This window comes from Lissotriton vulgaris, chromosome 2_1 (assembly GCF_964263255.1).
Source record: "Lissotriton vulgaris chromosome 2_1, aLisVul1.2, whole genome shotgun sequence".
Lineage (NCBI taxonomy): Eukaryota > Metazoa > Chordata > Amphibia > Caudata > Salamandridae > Lissotriton > Lissotriton vulgaris.
The window spans coordinates 1,982,122,236-1,982,147,019 of record NC_141687.1 but is presented as its reverse complement, the minus strand read 5'-3'; the positions used below and the strand labels follow the sequence as shown (position 1 = coordinate 1,982,147,019).

At 43.4% G+C, this 24,784-nt stretch overlaps 1 protein-coding gene across 1 annotated transcript in view; it reads right to left on the bottom strand.

Moving 5' to 3' along the window:
• The window catches only part of STRC (stereocilin), a 446,062-nt gene that overhangs the window by 386,465 nt on the left and 34,813 nt on the right, over window positions 1-24,784 (bottom strand). Inside the window, exons 2-3 of the mRNA XM_086957009.1 lie at window positions 21,983-22,055; window positions 18,111-19,440 (exon numbers count right to left, since the gene is read on the bottom strand). Of these exons, the coding sequence (XP_086813135.1) occupies window positions 18,111-19,440; window positions 21,983-22,055 (1,403 nt within the window). The remainder of the gene's footprint in view (window positions 1-18,110; window positions 19,441-21,982; window positions 22,056-24,784) is intronic.

Below are 24,784 nucleotides of genomic sequence, written 5' to 3'. Positions count from 1 at the left end.
TGCCTCGAGTTTTATACGTTCTTGAGAACACGCCACTTCCAGTGCCTCTGAAGTATTTTAAGCAAATAGCGGCTCAGGTGTCCACTCTGCTATGGGGCAACAAGCCAGCACGAATTGCACAGGCGAAGCTACACAGGGGATGGTACGATGGAGGAGTGGCGCTCCCTAACATCCAGTTGTATTACTGGGAGGCACATCTCAAAATTATTAATCAATGGATACACGCCTCCCAGGGTGATCCAGCATATCAGGCAGACAGGTCTCAGCTGGGTACAGGAAATGTACTGGCGGCTCTCTACAACAAGGGCCAGATCTCAAAGCTAATAGGTCCCACAAAGCACACGGTCATGATATGGCACACAGCGCAGACACGGCTGGGATGGAAGGGAGGCATTACCCGGCTCACCCCGCTTCGGGATACTAAATGTCTAGAGCAACTGAGAAACAGCAAGGGCTTTGACTAATGGGACAACATAGGCATCTCCACGGTGGGCGACCTATGGGACAAGGGGATGGTAATCCCGTTTGAGCAACTCAGGCAACAATACGAGCTTGCACCATCCGAAGCTTTTCGTTATGCACAGATTAGACACGCACTATTAACGGTGCTACCGCCGGACACTGACGTACCTGAGGCCTCTCTGTTAGAGGACAGGGTTCTCACAGACTACAGGCAAAAGCGAGCCACATCCTTCACCTATTGTAAGCTGATTAATAACTTACCAGACCCTACAGTCTCCCTACGAGAGAAGTGGGTAAGGGACGTAGGGGAGTTAGACGATACAGAATGGCAGGAGGCATTGTCATCACCTAAAGAGGTGGGTATACCCTCACGGCTTAGGCTGGTGCAGCTCAACATACTACACCGCACATATCATACTAGGTGCAATCTGTACAAAATGGACAGAGCGCAGCATCCATATTGTCTGAGAGGATGTGGGGATGAGGGATCCTTCTTTCACACATTGTGGGACTGCCCCAAGATAGCCGACTATTGGAAAAAGATAGTGAGAACAGTGTCGCAGACGGTAGGGGTATCGTTGGTCCTAGAACCACACAGATGCCTGCTAAATGTGTGGGAACCTAATGATCTTACACGCCCTGAACAAACGTGGGCCACCATGGGATTAATGTTGGCTAAGCGCAATATAGCGCAGAAATGCGGAGCAGTGGATGGGCCATAGCTGGCGACCTGGTGTACGGACATGGACATGGCTATGATGGTCGAAAGAATGGTATTCATAAATCGGAGATGCCCCAAGAAAAGGAACAAAATATGTGGACCATGGAACAAATATCGGGGGGATATATGTGAGCTGCCGCCAGATTGGGATGACGACAGTTCTGAAGATGAGGAAAAACGTAAATGTGGGGTTTGTCCGATGTGTTGGCCGCAATTAGCCAAATTTGTACAGGTATTGAAAGTGCATTGATATAGTGGTTATGTATACTCATTGTAATGTATGATCATGTCCAGCCTGACTTTATTGCCGAAGTTGTTAATGAAAATAAAAACGGAATAAAAAAAAAAAAGTGTGAACACTTGTGAATCGGGAGCCAGTGAAGTTCCCTGAGGTGCTGTGTGATCTGGGCTCAGCATAAGAGTTTGAGTACTTGTCTAGCTGCTGTGTTCTGGAAGGTCTGCAGTCTTCTTGTGAGCTCGTTGGTAACCCCTGCATGTAGAGTATTTCCATATTCCGTACCAGATTAATATTGGTAGATTAAATTGTCTGTCTTAAATATTGTGCTGCAAATATTGTTAACAAAAATATCACCCCGTTGGAGTTAATAATAGAAAATATACTCTCAGTGTGACAATATTTCCATAAAGGCTATTTGGGACATAAATAGTATTTATGTCAGACTATATTTCCGCATACAAACATTACTTTTCTCATTTTTACGGGTTTATATTAAACAGAATCTCCTGTGCATCATAAAATAAATTAATAACGTCTTAAGTTTCAGATATGAATGAATGTACATAAATAACTAGTGTCACTATATTTTACAACCGCTGACCATACTGTCTAATCTTTAGTAAAGTGCGTTTGGGTTGCCACCAGGCCTACACCCGCCCCCGCCATTTAACAAAGGACGGACAACAGTTGGATGCCACTTCTTCGAAGATGAAACAAATGTAAATTGGCCCATTAGGAAGAAGGGATGTTTCTTAGCAAGCCGAGCATCTGAAATGTTTTCAGGCTGGGCCAGAGTCAGTCTGCTCCACATCCTATCGAGGACAAGCAGGTTTCCGAGGACAAGCAGGTTTCCAAAAGCCACTGACAGGTATGTTAATGCTGAGTTGGCCAAATGTTCAGGGAAAGTGTTGTAGTGTGGGTATTCATATGACTTGACCCTTGCCGGAGGTCAAGAGCTGTACATCAAGGGTGCTACAGCAATGATCTGAGTTTGTGTTTTAAAGTGTCCATGGGAGCGGGGACAGGGAGACATGGATTGGCGGTAGGAGCTGAAATTCTCTTACCGATGACAGGTAATCCTCACAGCTATGGCTGTCAGAGCTCCATCATCCAGAGGCACTAGCAGTGGCCAGAATTCCACTTCCGGTCACTATCCGTGATAGCTTGTGAAGAGGCGCGAGCTCTTCTTAGCACTGGATGCCAAGGAGCAGAAAAGTCTTGCTTCTAACGGAGACCGAACCGTCAGCAATCATTCATCTTGAGGTGAGGAGAACAGACTGGCACTTGAAAACATTGCAAACAGGTTTGGGAATGATGCCAACTTCCAAGGAAAGCCAATGGAGCTTGTTGAGGACAGATATGTTGTGACAGAATTTCACAGCTTTTAGGAGAGGCTTTAAGTCACAAAAAGTATAACCTAAGAGACAAGCAACGCCGACTTAAAATAAGAGATTTCACACCCTGGAAAGATGGAACATTGTGAGTATCTTTAGTACAAAGTTCTAAAGAATGGGAAACAGTCAAAGTAAAATCTGTGTTTGATTAAATATACTATGTTTGCACATTCACAAAATATATGTATCAAGAAAAGTCTAATGAAGAAGCTGTTTTGTATGGAGCAGACTGCACTCAATCAAAGCTTCACCAGTAACCAGCGATTTAAGAAGTCATCATGGTTTCCAGAAACATTTGACTCGCTCTATGTTGTTCTTCATTTTGTCTGGAGATAAGTGGTAAATAAACAGGAGAACAGTGGTGGAGGGTGACCCTCAACAGTGGAGGGTGGTCGAGGCAGGTATCAAACCAAGTAGCAGGCACTGTAATGCATCCCAATGCCTTTAGGCTCACATTCCAAAGCTCTCAACCATGGCTTGTTAACAGATTTTATTAAGGGCTGTGACTGAGAGCTCTGGAATTAGGGTTGAAAACAGTATGAGTTTCTCACAGCGCCTGTCAGTGGGCCAATTTTTTTTAAAGAAATTGTAAAAAGTACTTACCCAAGCATCCTTGACTTGAGTACAGTCAGCTCGAATTCTTTATGTCAGAGCCGGTGGCCCCGATTAAGCTTCTCTTCCTTTACTACTCAAATACAGCTGCCAATGAAAAAACATCCTACATACAACATATACCACATATCCCACAATGCTCTGCCTATTATCCACCAATCATGGTCCATTACAAATGATGGTATGTATGGCTTGATGATTGTTGTGTTTCAATATATGGATCTTTTTTCCCCCTCATTGTTACATTCTATCTGTTTTCTCTGCGGGTTTGTGACCGCGCGAGAGCAGTCTGCCCTCGCTTCCCGCTATCGGCCCTTGCGACCGGGTGAGGGTGCATTGCTTCCCTTTTTCAGGTGGTTTTGCTCTGTTCTGCTTCTGCCCAGCCTTTTCCCCCTGGCCGTTTCTGCTCGGCGCATTTCCTGATCGGGCCCGAGCTCCTGAGCCTGAAACACTCGCGTCGCCCAATTGGGCTTCTTTTGGGCTCTTCATGGTCTATGCTCCATCCTTTTTCGATTCCTCCTTGCCAAAGCGTTCTTTTAACGCTCACCACTGTGTTGCTCATTAATTCTCCTTTACAGTCGGACAGGACACCTGCTCGGGCTCAAATGATAGAGTTTTGCCCTACACCGAGCTGACTAGATGCTCTCTCTGACACCCTCTATTACTTTTCACTAGAGGGCTGCAATAATCTGAGTACAGCACCTGCTGAGGAGCCTGACCACACAACTTTCTCATTTGCACTTGGAGTATGGCTCCTCCTATTGTTTGGGATAAACTTAGCTATATATACCTACACCTTTATCATTTTTTCATATTGCCCTTTGAGGAGGAGGAATATGAATTCTACTATTAAGATGAGGGTCCCCATTTAAAAAGAAAACCTGGTTGACGCCCTTGACGCTTCAATGCAGTAGTCTGTCAACAGGGCAGCTGGTGTTCCATTCACTGTTAATCAAGCTTTGGTGGTGGCCTTGAAGCCCATTATGGCCCAACTTGAGTTGCTTGCCAAACAGCATGGGTATGATCAACAGGTTGCCCCAAAACTTGACGAAGGTAATTCTGGCCCACCTCACAAGGTGAAAGCCAACTGTCTGATAGGCCTCAAGCTGACGTCTTGACTGTCCTTTCCTAAAGCTCTATTTTGGATCAACAATATTGTTCAGCTCCTCCTACTTACAAATGGTCTCAGTCCAAATACAAAGCTGATACAGAAACTCCGCACAGAGGGACTCTACTCATTCCAATCATGATGTCACCCCGAGGCGCAAGAAGCCCATAAAGTCATCCTCTGATAGAATCTGGTCTCTTCCCATTCTTCTCCCCTCTCCCCCCCCCCACCACCTATTTTCAACCCTGAGGACATTGTCCAGCCAAGATCTTCCCAATGGGCACCCACTCCAGCGATTTCAGAATATTTGCATTATACATTTTGCAAGAGGTTCGACAAAGAAGGGCACAGTAGACTTCAAGTGGAGTGTCCACGGGCAGATCTTCCCAACAAAGTGGCTGAAACTCCAGAAATGTACTCTAGTATGTTAACCTTTCTAAAAAGGTTCATCAAGGATTCCAAAAAGGAAATAAACCAAGCTTGTCATGAGTGTCAGGATAAAATGCTTGATCTCACTGGTGCTTTGGAAATAATTCTGGAAATGACTCCTAACAGCCAAGGAGATTGGTGCCCCTATCGAAGCCAACATATTGGCATAGTGGACCCAACGGGCCATATGCTGCTAGAAAACGGCAATGGTGAAAAAGAAAATTCCTCCTGATGCGTATGGACACAAACTTGGCTGAATTGGCTTCGGCGGAAGCTGGTTCTTTAGGACAGCTTTCAGAGACAAATTTGTAAAAAAAATCTAAAAATATGTCACCTTGTTCAAAACTCTGGACAAAGCAGAAACCAGCCTCAAAAAGGTATTCCAGGCAACTTTTGGAAGGGCCAGGCAAGGCAGGGTAGGCTCGCCCGGCCGTCCCTACTATCAGGGACCTCCCAAGGGATTCTACGGACGTGGTCGAGGAGAGTAGCAAGACTCCATGAAGGGAGGTACTTTCTTCACATCAAGACAGCACTTCTCCAGATGTCATTTCAGTAGAGTCTGATCCAGAACCAACTTCCAAGCTAATAATTCCACAGGTAAGATTTATAGATGCCTCCGAGGTTCATTTAGGGGGTGGAGTACAATTCTTTCTCCACAATTGGATGAGCCTATTGAATCAGGATGCTTTGGTACGGCAAACCATTCAAGGTTTCAGGTTGGGTTCTACCAGACAACCCGTCAACAGGGGCCGCCTCCCAGCTTAATTTTTCCCTACAAAAGTACATTTTAATATATGCCAAAATAAAAGACTTGTTACAGAAGCACACTGTAGCATATTGTGATCCACAACCCGCGGACTTCTGCTGCAACATCTTTCTGGAACACATGAGAGGGGGAGGATGCAAATTGGTCTTGAATCTGCAGGAGTTGAATTACTTCTACATATAGAGACATTTCAAAATGGAGGCTATCCATCTTTTGACAGATTTATTGCAGAAAGGGGACTGGATGGTCTGTTTAGATCTCAAAGATGCCTGCCTATCTATCCCCATCTTTCCTCCACACAGACTGTTCCTTCAATTTAGGTGGAGAGAAAATGGCTGCAATATTTAGTCCTTCCTTTCTGGTTTTCTGCAGCACTGTGGTGCTTCACCAAGGTGATGAAATAGGTGATAGCACACCTTAGATCATGGCGCACTCCCAAGAGCTGATCTCAATATACCTGCAGATGATGATATCTCTTTTACAACACTTGGGTTTTATAAGCAACAAAACTAAATTAAGTCTTTGTCCCTCTCAATCCATAGCATTCCTAGGGCTTGTGATCGACTTGGAGTCAGCTTGCTGAAGCTCTCCAAGACCTAGTTAGGGGACATCAAAAGGAACTTAAGTCAGTTCTTTCCTTTCAGACAGTCTCCCTGCGGGTGATCACTCGCCTTGTCGGTCTACTAGCCTCCTTCAGACAGGCAATATTTCTGGGCCACTTCAATACAGGGCCCTTCAGAGGTTAAAAAATCAGCATTTGAGGAAGGGCTTCGCTTACACAGATCAGGTTACTCTGATGGAAGAGGTGAGAGCGGAGCTCCGGTGGTGGTTAGGACCCGTGGATGTGTGGAACAGCAGAGCCATCTTTGAGTCTCAACTAGAAGTGGTTATAGAGTCAGACGCCAGGCATTGGTGTTGGGGAGTGTGCTGTTGAGATATCTCAACAGGTGGAAGATGGTCTCTTCAGGAGTTAGAACTCCACATCAACTGCCTGGATCAACTGACGGGGTTCTTTGCCATCAGGACTCTCTGCCCCAAAATGATATCTTGTTGCATCCTCTTCAGGGTGGACAATATATCTGCGGGGAGGTTTATCAACAAGTTAGGTGGCACCACATCACCCCTATTAGTGGAGATAGCTGAGGACTTTTGGCATTACTGCCTGAGTCACAGGATATCTGTGGTGGCAGAATACATTCCGGGACAATCCAACATAGTGGCAGATTGGAACTCCAGATGCTTGATAGATCACAGCAATTGGAAGCTCTATCCTTGGCTTTTCAGGTGCATCCAGAATACTTGGGGTCCCTGCAGGATAGACCTCTTTGCCTTCAGACTGAATTGCTAATTGGAAGGGTGCTTCAGTTGGAGGCCGGACCTGTTAGCAACGGACGCTTTTTCTCAGGGTTGGTCGAAGAACCTGAATTATGCCTTTCCCCCATTCGCAATGATCTCTGGGGTAGGGATTCAGATCAAGTTGCAGGTAGCAGAGGTGGCACTAGTCACCCCAGTGTAGAAAGCAGCAAGCTTGGTTCCCAGTCCTCTTGGATCCAATGGTGGTATTGGAGCAACTGTCCTTGATGGCCTGGAGGCTGTCAGGTTACAGTAGTGTTTATCAGGCATTTTGGATGCGGCTTCAGAGTTCATTAAGCAAGCCTGGGCCCCCTCCGCTAGAAAGCGGTATTCTACCGCATGGAAATGCTGGATGGGTTGGTGGTTATAATGGCAAGTGAATCGGTTCCCGTGGCAGCAGGGATCTCTCACATTGTGAATTTCTTGTCTCAGAAAGCTACTGAGGGTTTTATCATACAGGTTGGTGGACAATTTTCATTCTGCTATTTCAGCAGGTCATGTACAGGTTATTAACAATCCTGTGGGTGTGCATATTGTCATTTGTAAGCTTCTTAAGGGTATCATGGTTACTAATCCTTTTTTCATATAAGATTTTCCCAGCACATTGCTGTGAGGGTATTTAGGTTGTTGTTCTTGAGCTAATTATACTGAGTGTGTGTCCTTATTTAGCTATCTGGTTCGTTATATTTTTTACTTTTTCGTTTTGTTTCATCTCTGTGGTCTATCTGGTTGGGGAGCTATCTTTTTGACTTATCCTTATTCACGTGTCTTGTTTCTTTCTACTAGTGTGTTTTTATTTAGTCTTGTTAACTTGGTTTTTCGAAAATGGATAGGATCAAAACATTTGGCTTCACTGACGAGGACTTTTCCAGACTGATGCCTCGTCGAGCCGCCCATTTTCTGAATTGAAAGGTGAGAATGATGATTGGTTCAAACTCCTCAACCTTAAAAAGAAAGCTAGACGGACGGAGTCTCATGCAGACTTTATGCTGCAATATCTTAAGGCAGGAGTGATCCCTAATGGATTTAGGATTAGAAATATTCCGGGTCTTTTTGTTGGAATCAGGAGATTTTTGGAACGTTGGTCTCTCACAGCGAACATATGTTCAAGGGATCTTATGATCCTGATTATTGAAACAGCTAGAGAGGTGGTTGACTCGTTGCTTAAAGAGATTGCAGAAATGGAGGAAACTATGAGGAAAAATAACTCTCTGGAGGATGCCAAGAAGAAATTAGATGACATCAATTTGGAACTGAGCTCCTTTAGCGATTACCTTATCAAGAAAAAAACTTATGGAAAGATATCCGTTATTTCTCAGAAGATTTATCCCTACCTAGGAGCCCAATATTATAATACCTCTAGTAACCCTGGTAATTATAATGACCATCGACGCTGGTCCAATGGTAGAATCCTCACCTTTTCTGACACTTCAGAATCAGATAATGAAGGAGGACAGAATAACTTTGAGAACTATGAAGGAAGAAGGCCTCCCTTTGAGGGTCAGAGAAGAAATACTCGTTGTTTAGGCAACCAACGAGGGAATATGAGAGGGAGATACAGAACCCAGGAGAGGGGACGGTATCAACAATCAGACAACCCTCCCCAGTTCCTCCAGACGAGACCCAACCAGTATTGCAGAGAATAGATACTGCTGTACATATCGAACCCATTCCTATTTTCAATTTATCTAAGATGTCGCTTGATCCTCCCCATATAGATCTTTTGGTGAGAGGTCTCTCTTTCATACCGAGTACTGGCCTGAATCGTTTTGAGCTTAACCAAGATCTCCAATCTTTTTTTCGTAAAATACGTTTGAAAAGATTTTTTGAGAATAGGCCCACCGTCATGATAGAAAACAAGTCCGGATTGCGACCTAAGTCCATATTTACCCGGAGCCTTGATGAAATTGGCACCGCAAATAGGGATCTTTGAGAAAGTAGTGAGTACCCTTACCAGGCATCCCATCGCAGCCCCACTGCGATGGGATGCCTGGTCTTCACCTTGGGGATGCCCAGTAGGGGTTATCTCGCAGGGAAAGCCAGGACGGGTTCCCAAAGCAAGCGCTAAGAGACCTGTCGGTGATTTGGCGCTATATAAATCGAAATTAACATAACATAACATAACATAACATAATAAAATACACAATTTTATTAAATCCATACCTGAGCCTGCTTATAATCTAGGCTATGAGGAGTATAAAGCCATGAAGTCCCTGTGAAACAACAAGGAACTTACAATCAAACCAAGTGATAAGGGGGGCGGGATCGTAATTATGGATTCCGAAAAGTACAAACTATAAATTCAGAAGATGCTTGATATTCCCGAGAACTATATCAAAATGAGAAGCTATCCAGAGAGTAGAATCAAGAACAATATCCTTGACATAACCCAAAGAGCTCTAGAGACTGGAAGTATCTGTACACAGGAATTTGATTATCTTAATAAAGTCCATTTTCAGATTCCTGTTTTATATGGCCTTCCTAAGGTTCATAAGGACACAGATAATTCTCCGTTTAGACCCATTGTCTCCACCATCAGCTCCCTTACGGAGCCGTTATCTAAATACGTTGATGTATTTTTAGCACCTATGGTCAACAAGCTTCCAGCGTTTGTGAGGGATACAGGTCATCTTATTAGCAGGATCAAAGGGATTGACTTCAATCCTGCCAGTGACGTATTGGTCTCAATGGACATTGAGGCATTGTACTCTAATATTCCCCAGATATGGGCCCTCAAAGCTGTTAAGAGTACTTTGGATAACGATTTGTGCAATGTTGATAAACTCTTCATACTAGAGTGCTTGGCAATTGTGTTACAGTAGAATTATTTTGAGTTTGATAAAGTGATCTATAAACAAATTCTTGGAATCAGTATTGGAGCAGCCTGCGCACCAAATGTTGCAAATATCTATATGGGTGTGTTCGAGAACAAGTTCATTTTTAACGAGATCGCTCCCTTTTTTAAAAATATCACCCATTATTATTGTTTTATTGACAATATCTTTTTTATTTGGAGTGGACCGGAGGAACAACTCACAGAATGTTTTCTATTGATTAATTTGTGTGATACACATTTAAAATTTAGTCCAAAGGTGAGTAAGGACAAAATTACATTTCTGGACATTTAGATTGCGGCAGTTGATAGACACATTGAGGTCTCATTATACACAAAGCCCACTGCTCGCAACACCCTTTTGCAATACCAGAGTTACCACCCCCGCAGCTAAAAGGATAGTATCCTGTTCAGTCAGTTCCTGCGCTTGCCCAGGAACTGTACCTGTATTAATACCTTTGATTTCCATGCTGAAAAACTCAAAATCAAACTACAAAATAGAGGATATCCTGTGAGATTGGTCAAGGAATCCTATAAGAGGGCCAAATATTACAATTGTGACACCCTCTTGCAACCAAAACCAAAGGATACTCAAAACAGCTTGGTATGTGTCACTAGGCACTCCACTTTTAACAACAAATTAGGACAGGCTATTAATTCCTCTTGGCATATTCTAAACTCAGGCAATCAGTTGGAGAAGATACCTAAACCCATCTTTGCCTTCCGCAGGAATAAGAATTCGAGAAAAGTTCTTGTGAATTCTAGTTTACCAGACAAAACCTCAATGATTCAAAGTTCTATCACTGGTACTAACCCAATTCTAGGTTCCCACAGATGTGGCGGCTGCCATGCCTGTGGACATGTGATTACTTTATCTAATCTCCAATGGGGGAATATGAATTTTGCCTTTAAGGAAATGACAAACTGTAGAACCACCAATTTGATTTATCTGGTCCTTTGTCCTTGTGGCAAAGGTTATGTTGGGGAAACAGGTAGAGAAATGCGAATTAGATTTAATGAACATAAATCAGCAATTAACAATAAACGCACTGGAGCCCTACTTGTCAAGCATTGGATAGATAATCAACACTGTATTAATGATCTTAAAGGGTTAATCTTAGAACGGGTTCATACACCCAAGGATGGAACCACTGACGCCCTCACACTGAAGAGGGAAGTGTTCTGGATATATACCCTTCAGACAACTAAGACAGGTCTTAATGAGCATATCCCATGGGAGAATGCCATTGTTTGACCGTGTTTTCTTGGTTTGGTCCTTTATTTAGTCTGCATAGAGGGATTATGATTCTTGTGGTCCCGTTATGATTCTATGTTTCGCTTTGATACCTGGACCAGAAATACGAATTCTACCTTTTACCTTTTGTACTCTTGGATTGGGGGGAGGGCACCCTGCGTCTATTGTACGTTCGGTACCATCTAGAAATCGAGTCTGGCCTTTTTGTATATTCGGACTAGGGTTAGGAATAATTATCAACACCCCTGGGGTGACTTATTATTCATTACTTATTTTTTATCTCTTTAACTTTTGTATTCGCTTCTTTTTTTGAATACAGTAAGAGGTTTTTCTCAGTTTCATCTAGCCATTTACTCTTTCTATTGCGGCCATCCAACCTCCCTAAGATGGCGGCGGACATTTTATGGTCCATAGAACGAGCTTACATTCTAGCTCCTAATATTCTTGGAGCGACGTGATATTTGTTATATATTTTTTTATTTATTTTTCCCATTTTTGCTTTGTTCTTCTGTGCTATTTTTAACATAGTAGGAGATTCCTTCCTAGTTCGCTGACTTATGGCATTAAAGATCGGGGTCCCCCCATATTTTTAGTGAATATTTGATGGTCTATTTAGGGAGCATATAGTTCAGCTCTGAATATTTCTAGAGCGAGTAAATCTTTGACATATATATATTTTTTATTTCTCCCTATTATGCTATTTTCCAACCCAGTAGGAAGCTTTCTTCAGTTTCTCCTATCCATTGCATTAACGATCGTGGTCTCCCGACCTCCCTAAGATGGCGCGGACATCTGACGGTGGTTAGAGTGAATACACAGTCTAGCCCCTGTCTTTCTTCAACAGGTGCTTTGCATCGAAGGTCACTTAATGGTAGAGGAGACATTCTAGAGCCTATATAACCACAACCTTCCATCATTAATGTTCTCTGCCTCACTCGTGAAAGATATGGCGTGACCCGGCTCGTCGAGGAATATTATTCCCCATTAGTAAGTGTTGCTCTTCAGGGTTTCAGTCGCCGAAAGGTTTTCTCTCGGGTGGGAAACTTGGCTGGACCCCGCCTGTCTCCCCGTAGACTTTTAGGTCCCTTGAAAGTTGTCCTGATTTGTATTTCTCTTCAACTGTATTTATACTTTAGGCTAGAGTCCGGGTCGTAAGGTGTACTTCGCCTGTCTCCCCGGGAGTATTTTAGGTCCTTTGAGAATCGACTGTATCCACATTATGTTTTAACTGGACTTTCTGCTCTCACTGATCAGGGGGAACCATTCGTGTTTATATATTAATTATTGTACGATCGTATAAGGGGATTGATTGCCCCCACGTATTTTTAAACTTATCATTAGTCTTGAAAATAAGCTGGACTTATGGAATCTACATACCTTTACATGTTTATCAGTATAAGATACCTTCGATACATCTTTGGTCATCTCCCTATTGTGGTTATCCTCTAGGTGGGACAGTCACTGTACTCTTTATATTATTTCCATTTCTTTACCATTCTCATTCATTACATCTTATATACCTTCCCGGTCATTTTATCCTACAGATTATTGTGCTACCCTTTCCTGTTTTCTACTGGGTTAGAGGGATTACTTCATCATTATGTATTTCTGGCGATTGACATATGTTGAAGTAAGCGTCCTGATTTTCCAGCTCGCTTTGATATAGGGCACTCTGAGTAATCTTGATGGGCAGGCCTTTTATACATATTGTTTATGTCCTCCCTCCAGTTTATTCTATTCTATTCTATCTATTCTGATTACTCGACGGATGCACTCCCTTTCTAGAGTGAAGCCGAGATTGATTTAAGTAAGCACATGGTGGTGTGTGCTTAGGGGCTCTATACTATCTGTACTAGCAGCGCATATAGGGAACTTTATTCTATGCTTTGTTTTGGCTACAGCTGGCGGTCCCATTGGGCTTATGGAATATTCTATAAGAAGTAACCCCTGCAGATATTGTCTGGCCCTTCATCAATAGAGACCGTTTTGGCTCTTATTGGAGAAGTGTGGCTCACTGGTTAGAGGAGGCATACCCTGAAGCAGAGGTCAGACCCGGGACCAGGGTTCAATTCCTGACGCGGCAGGGTCTTGAGCCCAATTGTCCACGGACTCGATAATTCTCGCTTCGGTGCCCACTCTAATCATGGGTTCACACTCTGCAACTCTGGGCATTAAGCTTGCTTAATCTCCACAACGGCCCCCCGCGGCGGGATGCCTGGCCTTCACCTTGGGGATGCCCAGTACGGGTTATCTCACAGGGAAAGGCCAGGACGGGTTCCCAATGCAAGCGCCGAGATGCCCAAGGGTAAGTCGAGCGCTATATAAGACTTCACAAAAAAAAATATTAGGTACTTTATATATTTTGACTGGACCTATCGTTCAGAATTGGCCAGTACCTGTTTATGTGGCTTATATTTGCTCTTGCTCCTAATTCAGGATTCGGGATCCCACTTAAGGGTAGCACCATCATCATTTTTATACTTCAAATTAATAGAAGGTTGTGTGAGCTGGATCCCTACTATTGGAGCATTACTCATATCCAGCGAGTATGTATATTATGCACGTATGATAATAAGTTGGGTTATGAGGTTTCTCACATTCTAAGAAATTTCTGTGCACATTAGGTGATTCTTTCTAACACTCCTCTATTTTGTACTTTTCTTTTGGTATATTCTCTATTCTTATATGGTACACACTTCATTTATTCTATTGAAATTTCTCATGCACTCAGCTATAATCTTGCTCTTCTGACTTTTTGTAGAAGAATTCCCAATTAGGTTTTCTAATTATTTCGTGAGGTTATGTTGTTCCCACAGACTCGATTGACGAAGCTAGTATTTTCAAATTCCTACATTGTGATAGAAAATGTATCAGACTTAAATATATTTGTCCATATACCATCAGCGCCCTGAAGAAGGATGGTACATGAAAATTCCGAAACGCGCGTCCGCGCATTGTGTTGTGGTTTTGTATGTCTATGATGTTTGTTAGGTTTTGTGAATTATATTATTTCTTTTGATTGTTTGTGATTTTTGTATGTATATATTTATTTTTGTACATATATCTTTTTGTAATTGTTGAGACATGTACCTCATTTTCTGATTGCTTCGTCTATGTTTTGATTTTTATAAATTTCATCTGGATGTTAGTATATCAATTTTATGTAAAGTATATTTATTGAAAAAGAACAAACTTATTGATTGTTGAATATATGAAATAAGGCTATATATATATTTTGGGAATAAAATACCAAAATAAACGTGATTTATTTCTGACACAGTCTGTGTGGGACTAGCTCGATGTGAAGTATTTTCTGGGTGGGCTTCTTCCAATGTTTATTGTGTTACTAATCCTCGCAAACCTAAGTATTCCTTTTTGTGGGAAGCAATTTTAGTACTGGGCTTTTTTGAAAGATGGCCGAGTAATGATCAGTTGTCCAGGAAATAGTTGTCGGTTAAGCTTGCCCTGCTGTTATGTCTCACCATATGTGGAAGAACTTTGGATGTTAGAGTTAGGACATTGCAGGTAGAGTATTTACTCCTGAAGAACTTTCTTTTACGATTACAGGCAGGAAAAAAGCCTTTACAAAGAGTATTGAGTATCATGAATTTCCTACTAATTATAAACTGTGTGTGGTCAAATGCTTGAAAACATATGAAGAATGTACTAGGAGATTCAGAAATGATACTTCTGGTCAGTTGTTGATTGCTTTACAGAAGCCTTTTAAACCAGTGTAATCTGCCACTATAGCCAGATGGTTAAAATCAGTGATGGAAGAAGTTGAAATCGACATCCAGGTGTTTGGGTCCCATTCTGTTTGAGTGCTATTGCCTTTAAGTCCTTTATATTTTTGAATATTCAGGATATCATGAAATCGGCCAACTGGTCCTCTGATTCTACTTTCAAGCAATTTTATTACAAACCGGTGGGTGATATTACTTCAGTGGTATTCAATTAGCTTTAAATGAGCATAAATGGGCCCCTGATCCTGACATAGAATAAAAAAACTGCTAGCATTCGCTCCAAGAATTTTCAATTCTATTAAGGACATGGAGGCGAGGATTATCGCACCCAGGAATATCAGTCATTCATTTGGAATGTGAAGATTTTGACTGTTCTTCGCTGATTGTTTACCCTACCCATAGTTAGCAGTAAGGGATATATGGATATTGTGGTGCCCTATTTCTTTGTAGGTTCCGGTCAGAAGATGGACTGAACAGGTTCAGATGTCATTCTCAGAGTTGACGCTTTGCACTTCAGTTGCTGCCTGAGCTGTTGATCGCGGATTGGTGACATGTAATGGAGTAGTCCCTTCAGCTTCTGTTTGTTATCGTTGGTCTTCAAGTTCTTATTGGCTATTCTGAGCAAAGAAAGAGGCTCTCAAGATGACGTTGTTTATACTTATATGGGCTACTGGGCTATAATTGGTGGATAATAGGCAGAGCATCATGGAATATCTGGTTTATGTTGTATGGAAGATGTTTTTTTATTGGCTGCTGTTTTTGAGTAGTAAAGGAAGAGAAGCATAAAATGTGTCACCATAAAGAATTGAAAATTCTTGGTGCTAATGCTAGCAAATTCGTTATCCTCCTGGAGCCTCAGCCAACCCTCTGCAAATTCCAATGCTGCTCTCATGCTACAGATGCAGCATGAGAGCAGCACCTTGATTGGTTGGAGGGGGCTGTCTCGAAGCTTCATCAGGCACAGGAGGCTTGCGCCTGCTCTGGACCCAGCTGTCCAAGACAGGTAGGTGGAGAGGTTTACACTGCACATGTCAAGCAGGCCATTGCGGCCAAAGTGACATGTGCAGTGTAAACTGGTGGAGTGAGCACTACTTCCCTGCTGCCAGTCAGCAGCAATGCCCTGCCATCAAACACTGCTCAGGCTGGGAGCAGTGAAAAATAAAATGGTTATTCATTTTATTACCATTTTATTTTTCACTTTTGCTGCACTTGCAGCGTGGTGGGGGGCCACTCTTCTACACCCCATTGGGGGTGGAAACCGCAGCAGGTGAATGAAATATCTAAGAGCAGCAACAGTGAATGTGAAAACTGCAATAACAACCATGATCAGGTTGGGACAGAAAATAGGTGCCCGAGACCAAAATAAAAGCGCCCCCTGTAAAAAAAAGTGGCCCATGTTTTCAAATTGGGACAGGCTTGAACTTCTATAGGCATGTTGTATAAGTATTTTGCAAGGTAGGGAAGACTTCATGGATTTGAACTTGCTGCAAGCAATGCTTATTTGAATACCAGGGAAATGACCGGAAAAATCTGGACCATCAGCCTAAAAACAGGGCTAAAAATAGCCGAAAAACTGCTCTCAAACTGACTTGTCAGACCAACCCGGGCTTTGCCTGAATGCTCTATAGGACAATCCAACCCCGATAACAAGGAACTGCAGAATTTAGCTGGATAAATGAATGTGTTTTCATGTTAAAGCCTTTGTTACATTCTTTTAACACTTAGGTTAGCAATCCAGGCCTAAAGGAGCACTCTGGCATTACCAAAAAACATTGTATTGTCGATGCACTACACCATGAGTGACAAACCACACTCCTAGACATAGGGCTTGGAATCTAGAAATAGAAGGGGTTGTAAGAAAAGCTTCATCATGTACTTGCATATAATGCTGCCCTGGCAAAACGTCACTGTGGGTTAAACACTTGCGGCTGACATCTACTGTGATTTACATGCCAAACAGTTAATCTCTTTCTGTATAATTGGAAAGATATGCAACTGAATGTCAATATACTGGGTAATAATGTCCTTTACATCTTTATTATCAGCATATCTCTATTCCAAGTAGGGCCATGTTGGCGAACTGCCAAATACTCAAATTCAGTCTGGGTTTTTTCAGGATATTCATAGTGAACATGCATGAGATCAATTTAGATGTAATGATGCAATCTCAGACCAGATTATTTGTATGTGTGTTAGTCGTTCTGATACCCAACTGGAGTCTACCATACTAGTAGTCGGTTGCCCAGCTACTATCATTACAGTTCAGTGTTAAATGGTCTTGGCTTTATCCTAAATAGTGTTTATCCCTACTACACACTTTTATTTGAATAACGGAACCACTTTGTATCACATTCTAAAATGCTGTTCCTCACAAAAAGGAATACTTTCTACGATGAAATACTATCACAAGGATTAAGTTTGGACTTTTATTCAATCCACCTTACGCTTGACTATTAAGGGCCTGGGTTTCTTGGACTGGTTTTTGACCCCCTTTCAATGAATAGTATATAGACGTCCTCCCTTATTATTCTCTGCTCCACATCCTATTTAATATACTATTTACTGACATCTGACACAGTTTGTGTACCAATTCCTCAAATACCATGCAGTATTGCAAACTAATAATGCATATAGTTCATCCTTGGTGGAGGGTGTTGACACAACTTACTCTGTGAATTTTGGACCAATATTTCACTTTATTAATCCACTCCTGAAGCCAGATCATCAGCCAAGAGCTGCTCTAGATTGTAATAAAACCAATCAAGACATTCCTAATTCTGTGTTTCTGCATGCTCAGTGAGCTGTCTTCATTCCTTAGTCTAGCTCAAGTCCCCACCCAATCCAGCCTGTCTTGAATTATAGACAACAGATATCTCTTTGGCCACAAAATCCCACATGTGAGATATTCCAAATTGCCTAATATCTAATACACCCCATACTCAGCAATGTATTCTTGGTGTTAAAGGTTATAATTAATTGTGGCATGTTTTAATGAAAGCATGGGCATTCCTAAACAGACAAAGCATGTAAGGAATAAATGCACATATACCTTGCCTTATATTCAAAGGTAAAAGGACAGTTGAGTCTTCAAGGACCTAAATATAATTTGGCGAGAGCTATAAATAGCTATAATTACAACAAATGCTTTAATAATAGTAGTGGGACACCCATGAGAAACCGGTGAGTCAATACTTACACTGAAGCAGCTTAAAAGATCTTTTTTGAGGGAAACATTATGTTCTTCTTCAAGGTACCATTCCACAGTCTGCAGGATACTGAGTGAGGAGTTCGCCTGGAATGAGGCCCAGAAGGAGCTGTTATCCAAAAGACTGGCCAGGAGTATGGCCTCCGCAACCTGGTCTCGGACTTCGTTTTCCACTTCACCAAGGTTAGAATAGGTCAGGACATAGTCCAGCAATTTAAGGAGATAGTTTACATTCAGGATCCAAGTGGAGGACCCATCATCACATTCAGAAAGTTGGGTGACCACAGCCATAAAGTAAGCAGCTGGTCTCCTGCAGATCTGCGACGAGTCAAGGTTTGGCAAGACCGGAAGTCTATCCACAATCCTCTGAAGAAAGCACTTTTCATCCATGAGGGAGTCCCTAAAAATACCTGAGCAATAACCCTCAATCCAAGGATGGGACAGCATCAGAGACTCGTACAGAGAGATGTTTCTGCAAACAAGAGCCTTAAAGCCATTAGCGTTCACGCCTCTGCATTGCTCTACTAAACTTTCATTTCTAAACGCCCTCGAGCTCCATGCTTTATAGTTACAAAAGGTGTCATTCATAAGTGATGAATTATGTACATTTGATTTAATCCTCTGGTTCTTGCAGATTCTAGAAAACCATGTTCTGTTGACCCCTGATGCATTCTGGAGTGAGTCGTTGCTACATAATATCTCCAACGAGCTTGTTCTGTTCTCAAGAAGACAACGCCAGATGATTTCCTGGTTCGGGACAACATCATGCAAAGTCTGAAGGCAACCACTGCTGTTCCTGTAGAGCTTGGCCTCATCAGAGCTGTGGGACAAGTTGCTACAGAGCCCCTCCATCAGTGGCTGGTTGTAATTCTGATGCCCAACCAGAGACGAGTTTCTGCAGACAGTGACGTTGAATTCTTCAGGGAAAAACTCCCTGCACACTCTGACCCAGAGTGAATCCTCATCAACAGCTGCAAGGTACCATGCGGCATCAGAGCAGGTGGCACGAAGATCGGGGGCTGGCTGGTTGCTGTAGTCTGTGCTGTTAAAGAAATTGCAGTACAGGTAAATGGTAAAGTTAGAGATGCCGGGAAGACTTGGAATGGAGTCATTGCATACCGCCTCCAGAACATCATCTGCATTCCAAGGTTCCTCCCAAGCGACTGCATTCAGACTCCTGGTGGCACTGTAGTCTTGGATGGCATTCCCTGCCAGGGTGCCAGCAGACTTCCAACATGTCAGCATTGGAGGGAGTGATGGCAAGCTCCTGGTCCTGAAACCCAGAGTCTCTGCATTCCACTTGATGTTGTGTTTGATCCCCCTGAAATAGTATAAAAAAGTAAACAAATTGGCTCGTGCTCCTCTTCTACTTGCCTGCTGCCTCAATCAAAAGTAGTTCTCTTAATACCATAAACTCTAAATATCCCTGCCCATCGAAAGGCATCAGGTACAACCTTTTATATGATGTCCCCGCCGATTTATTTACCCCACGCTGCACTCTGTGTACATTCTCTGGATTACCTTTGCAAAGTCCTTCAGACAGCCAGCTGCCTGAGATGTTCATCCTACAGAAATCCCAAATGTAAATAAATTCACCTGGATACCCTATCTCGGCATAACTGTATATAGGTAGGCACTTTATGACTAGTCACTGGTGATAATAGATTCAGAGTATATTGAAAGCACTCAATATTGGTGAATAGTAGTACATTTCAGTTAACTCCTTAGACGGTCAAGTATAGGGTCACTACCCAAACATCTGCAGTTTGATTTATTCAGGCCATTTTAGAGTACTGGGACATTTTAAAAACTGGAAGGTGCCGCATTCTGTCACATATGCCTGAATGACACCAACACATCAGTCTAAGGAAACTCGAAGCCCAGCTCACAGTTTCTGAATATACCTTTTACTAAAACTCAGCTTTCCTTACTCTTGACAAATTCACCATCCGGTCCTGCAGGTCCATGCCCTTAGATGATTGTAAAATAATGCAGCCAAGCACCCATCTAAATACCTATTACAAAGCATCCCTCAACAAATTCATGCCTTCAAAAATCGTGTCCCCACTAATTCATTACAGTCCTCGATTACCACATTCCATGAAAAACCTCTCTGGGCTAAGGATTCAAATACTGTACCTGTGTATAATATTATCATAATAGTTGGTTATTTAACTGGTGAAAACTTCGCACAAGACCAGTGTATATATGTTCTTTGCTATGTAGTTTCACCAACAACAAAAAATCTCTTGTGGCACTTCACAAAGACCTCTAACTTCTGTAGGTCTTTTCACACAAGACAGTTGCTAAGCATTTGTTGGCAATGTAGACCCTTTTCTAGTGTTTTAACTTTGAGCATGATGCAATGGCATACAATACTTTACCAGCTGTTCCAGGATTTACTTATAATACATGAAGGCAAAACTAATCTATTAAAGATGTATAAGTGTATCATTTTGCAGCCCCATTTTGCACCCGATTATCTTGTCCAGTTACTGCCCCCTAACCATATCAGACACACACGTCCTCCTCAGAATCCTCAGAAGACACCTTTCTACCTGCAAGCACAATGATATCACGGAGACAGCCTTCTTCAGAGCACCCATAAATGGCTCCCAGAAACTGAATCACAGCAGCAAAGCAGTTGTCTTCATCCTTCTTGGCCTGCCTGCAGCAGTCAACACAACCAACCACAGATTTGCAGCAAAGAGAACATGCTAGCTCGATAGAACTTAACAAGTTTACACTAGCTAGTGTAATTCATTATTGTCAGTAGGAACATCTTCAACTAATTTTCACTTGTGATTAACAGCAATATTTCAAAGGTTAGCACACAAAGTGATGGGGTAACACTGCTACTCTGACTAAAACTACTTCACTGGACAGCTTCAGAAACATCTATGAGCCTAAAATTCTCCAAACATGAACTACTGTTGGTTGTCTCTGAAGGCTGGCTTGGGACCAGGCCCAATAGCAACTGTACTATCAGCATCAGGGGGAGACACTTCATAACTTAAATAGTTAAAAGCTCAAGAGTAACAATCAAACAACTTTTATTGTAGAGTCCTAGAAAGACAACATCATACAATATAACCAGTAATGCACTAAGCTACTAAGACCTATAAAGGTTTTTTCCTTTCCTTACTTGGTCACCATGGACTGTACCACAATTGACCTTTGCTACTTTAGCCTTCTACCTACTTGTCCACATTGTGTAACAATTAGCAGCAAAACAACAAATAGCAAAAGCTGCAAAACAGTGTACACAGAGGCACTCAAACAAAGAAGAGACCTTGCATCAACCCTGCCCTGAGGTACTGCACTGTATCTCCATCCTTGCTGATATTACCTTCGAGCCACGCGTGGGGCAAACATCTCTGGCAATCCAAAATCAACCTAGGCTCCAACTCTGAGACTGTTCCTAACGCTCATTGCACCTCCACATCTGGTGTATGTTGAGGAATGTGTTGGTACCTGCCAGTACCAAAGGATCTGTGCAAGCAACCAAGTGTAACCATCTTCAGGAAACATATCAAGATGCACCCAGCACCCTTGCATGCCCAATTCCGAAATCTAGAACAACTAACCAGGAAGGAGGCCGCCTACATGTGCTCACAAGCCTACACGTACCCTCAGACCCCCTCTTTTGCTTTGGATTTGTTTACATCTTTGTCTTTTACTATAATATGTCATTACAGCAGTACATATACATACAGTCAGTATACCTTTGCTGATGTCACTATCCCCATAAACACGCACACCTTTGATTCTTGAGGAACATTCTCTGAAAAACATTTTCTTGAAGCCTAATGACAACAGTTGTGACTGTCGCCTCGTATAGTTTTTCGCTGTGAGTTACTCACCACAGAAGCAGCTGCTGTAGGTTACCTGGGTGGCCAAAAAGAAATGAAGGCAGGTCAGCATGTATTTGAGACTCTTGCAAAAAGCATTACAGAAATTAGAAATATACAGGTGCATGAAGGCAGACTCATAACAAGCATTGAGAATGCAATAGATCTCGCCTTTGACTAAGTTAAAGCCATTTGCTTTGCTAATGGCATTCTATAGCAAAGCACATGGCTTTAACTTCATGAAAGGCGAGACCTATTGCATTTTTAATGCTTTTTTGTACCTAAAAACACTCCTTGACTTCATAAATGTTGCATGTCGACATGTTTTAATCATTACAAACATACTGAACATGACCACATGACCTCTGTTTCTAGGCCACTTCACACTTGTTTCAGAAAATTATGAGGGAGCTGCCAAAAAAGTGTGGCTGTCAACTTTTGACATCTCCAAAACATGAACTGAACCATGCTTCTGAAACATCCTTCCTCATAGCGATAAAAATAAGAAAGTCACACTGACGCGTGTGGAAACCTCTTTTGCCCATGTTTTGAAGCATACTATGCTGTTTTTGTGTAAAAGCAGGCACAATTCACCGGTGACTGGTAACGGATGCCGAGTTGGAAATGAGAGAAAAGATCATCACCGGCACAGAACTACAACAAAAGAGAAAGACACAAGGAGTAAAGGGGGTAGCAGCACACAGTACAGACAGCTCTCTTATGAAATGCGTCCACAACAACAAAAGTGCCTCTAAAAGCGCAAGCAGTGGCATGATATTGATCCTCCCTTTGAGCATGGTCCAAGTACTCCTTCCTTCGGCCCACCATGGCGTCTGTCACCACCACACTGCATGTGCCCACCATAGCGTCTGTCACCTCCACTGCATGGGTGCACCACGGTGTCTGTCACCTCCACACTGCATGTGCCCAGCTTCCTACAGGCGGTCGCATGAGCCTTCAAACCAGCCCGCAAATTATCCTGATATTCCAGACGTTCCAGCGGCAGCCAGGACCTGGGTACTTGTCTGGGGTAACCTCGGCGATCGGAGGAGACCAGGAGGCGCTTTGGACATTCTGCTGACCGGGGGAGCTTGTGCAGCAGAGTTCAGCGGGCGATATCCGGACTAAGCACCTCCAAGATGACGATGTAATCACTGGGAATCGCACTGGTGGTCAAGGGAGCCTGAGGCTTCTGAGCTGTCTGGTGAGGCGGAATGCGGAGATGAGTGCCCCTGTGCAGGCTGGCCAAGTGAGGTGCGGGCGGAGATCCGGGAGCCCACCTGGGGTCTCGGCAACGTAAAGGAGCTGGGAGGAGCCCACATGTGAGACGCCCCGGGGGCTTTGTGTCTCTGCAAGAGGCAGTAAGGAGTTGGGGCGGCCCATTGGGCCCAGAATGGGGCTGGCTGAACCAAACACCACCACAGTAAGCCCTCACCCCCCGGACTCAGTACACGGCCTAAGCTTTTGGGACCAATTCCTGGAGGCAGAAGCTGGGCTGCAGGGAGTAATGGCTGAAGCCAAAGTCCGGGCTTGCTGATTCTGCGGGTCAGAGTGAGAGAGAATGAGTACGAGGCACCAGCCACTGAACTGTGCGTACACCCCTCCTGCACTCCTATAGGAAGACAGGCTGGTGACGTGGTGCCCTTGAAGCCAGTTACAGCTGCGCGCACAGGGCTGCAGCTTGCTTCTTTTCCCTCTCCCCCTGCGCGCGTGCAGCAGCCTCAGCTCCGTGCCCCCCTCTGTTTGCAGGATGGCCGGCTACCTCCGAGGACTGCACTCCATTTGCAGCAGAGCCCATGCCAGCGGCGTTCCCAACAAGAGCGCGGGGACCCTGGGGCCCACCGTGAGCCAGACGCAGCAGCGTAGGAACTGTGAGTATTAAAGGGTTCAGCGCGCATCATGCCCCATTCAGAAATTGCAATCTCAAGTGCAATTGTACTGCAAATCCCAAACATTTAAAAGACTTTAGGGTTGCCAGGGCACTATTAATAATTAAAACAAAAGCAAGACTCACAAAAACTGTAAGAGGCACTGCACAACGTGTACAGAGTGACGCTGGGTGAGATACGAAGCTTAATGTACAAAAAGATGTCTCCGTGGAGCCAACGAGGGGGGGGGGGAATGGAAAGTGAAACTGTATGCTGGCTTGCGAGGACGGAAGGGGGACAGGCGCGTGGTTGTACGTGCGCGTCCACAGACCCCAATCCCGGCACGTGCCCCGGTCTGTACCACTTGAGAGGAAAGACGCTGACAATGAGTCTCGCTGGCGACAGCGTTCGCGCTGCGACACCAGCGAGACCTAAAAAAGGATTACAGGTGCATTCGGTGCCCTGCATTTATCCTAGTTGGTAAAACCATTGGATGCTCAAAAGGAGCAAACAACATGCAGCAGTTATGGGGGAGGGTGGGAGAGCTGCAGCAAGAGTAGGCTAAGTGGGTAACGAAAGGAGAGGATGAGTAGGTGGCAAGGAGAGTGATTCAGATAAAGTGAGCCAATTACGTTTTGAGATAGTGGGAGAAAATGGCCTGGTTACTTATCCGCTATCTTCATCACTCCACGTCCCGGTTTTTCTCATCACAATCCTGCCTTGGCAGGAGATATTCCATCCTCACAGATATTGATCGCCTAACCAGCAAAAAAATACACCTAATATGGCCATCCACTTCCCATCATACCATAAGAGGAACTCCTAGCAACATCACTTCCTTTAAACCACAAATCAAGGAAAAGAGAATCAAATCAAAAAGATATGAAGGGGAGTGGTGCCTGGGAAATCAGGACTGTGATGAGGAAGACCTGGACTCAAAGTAATG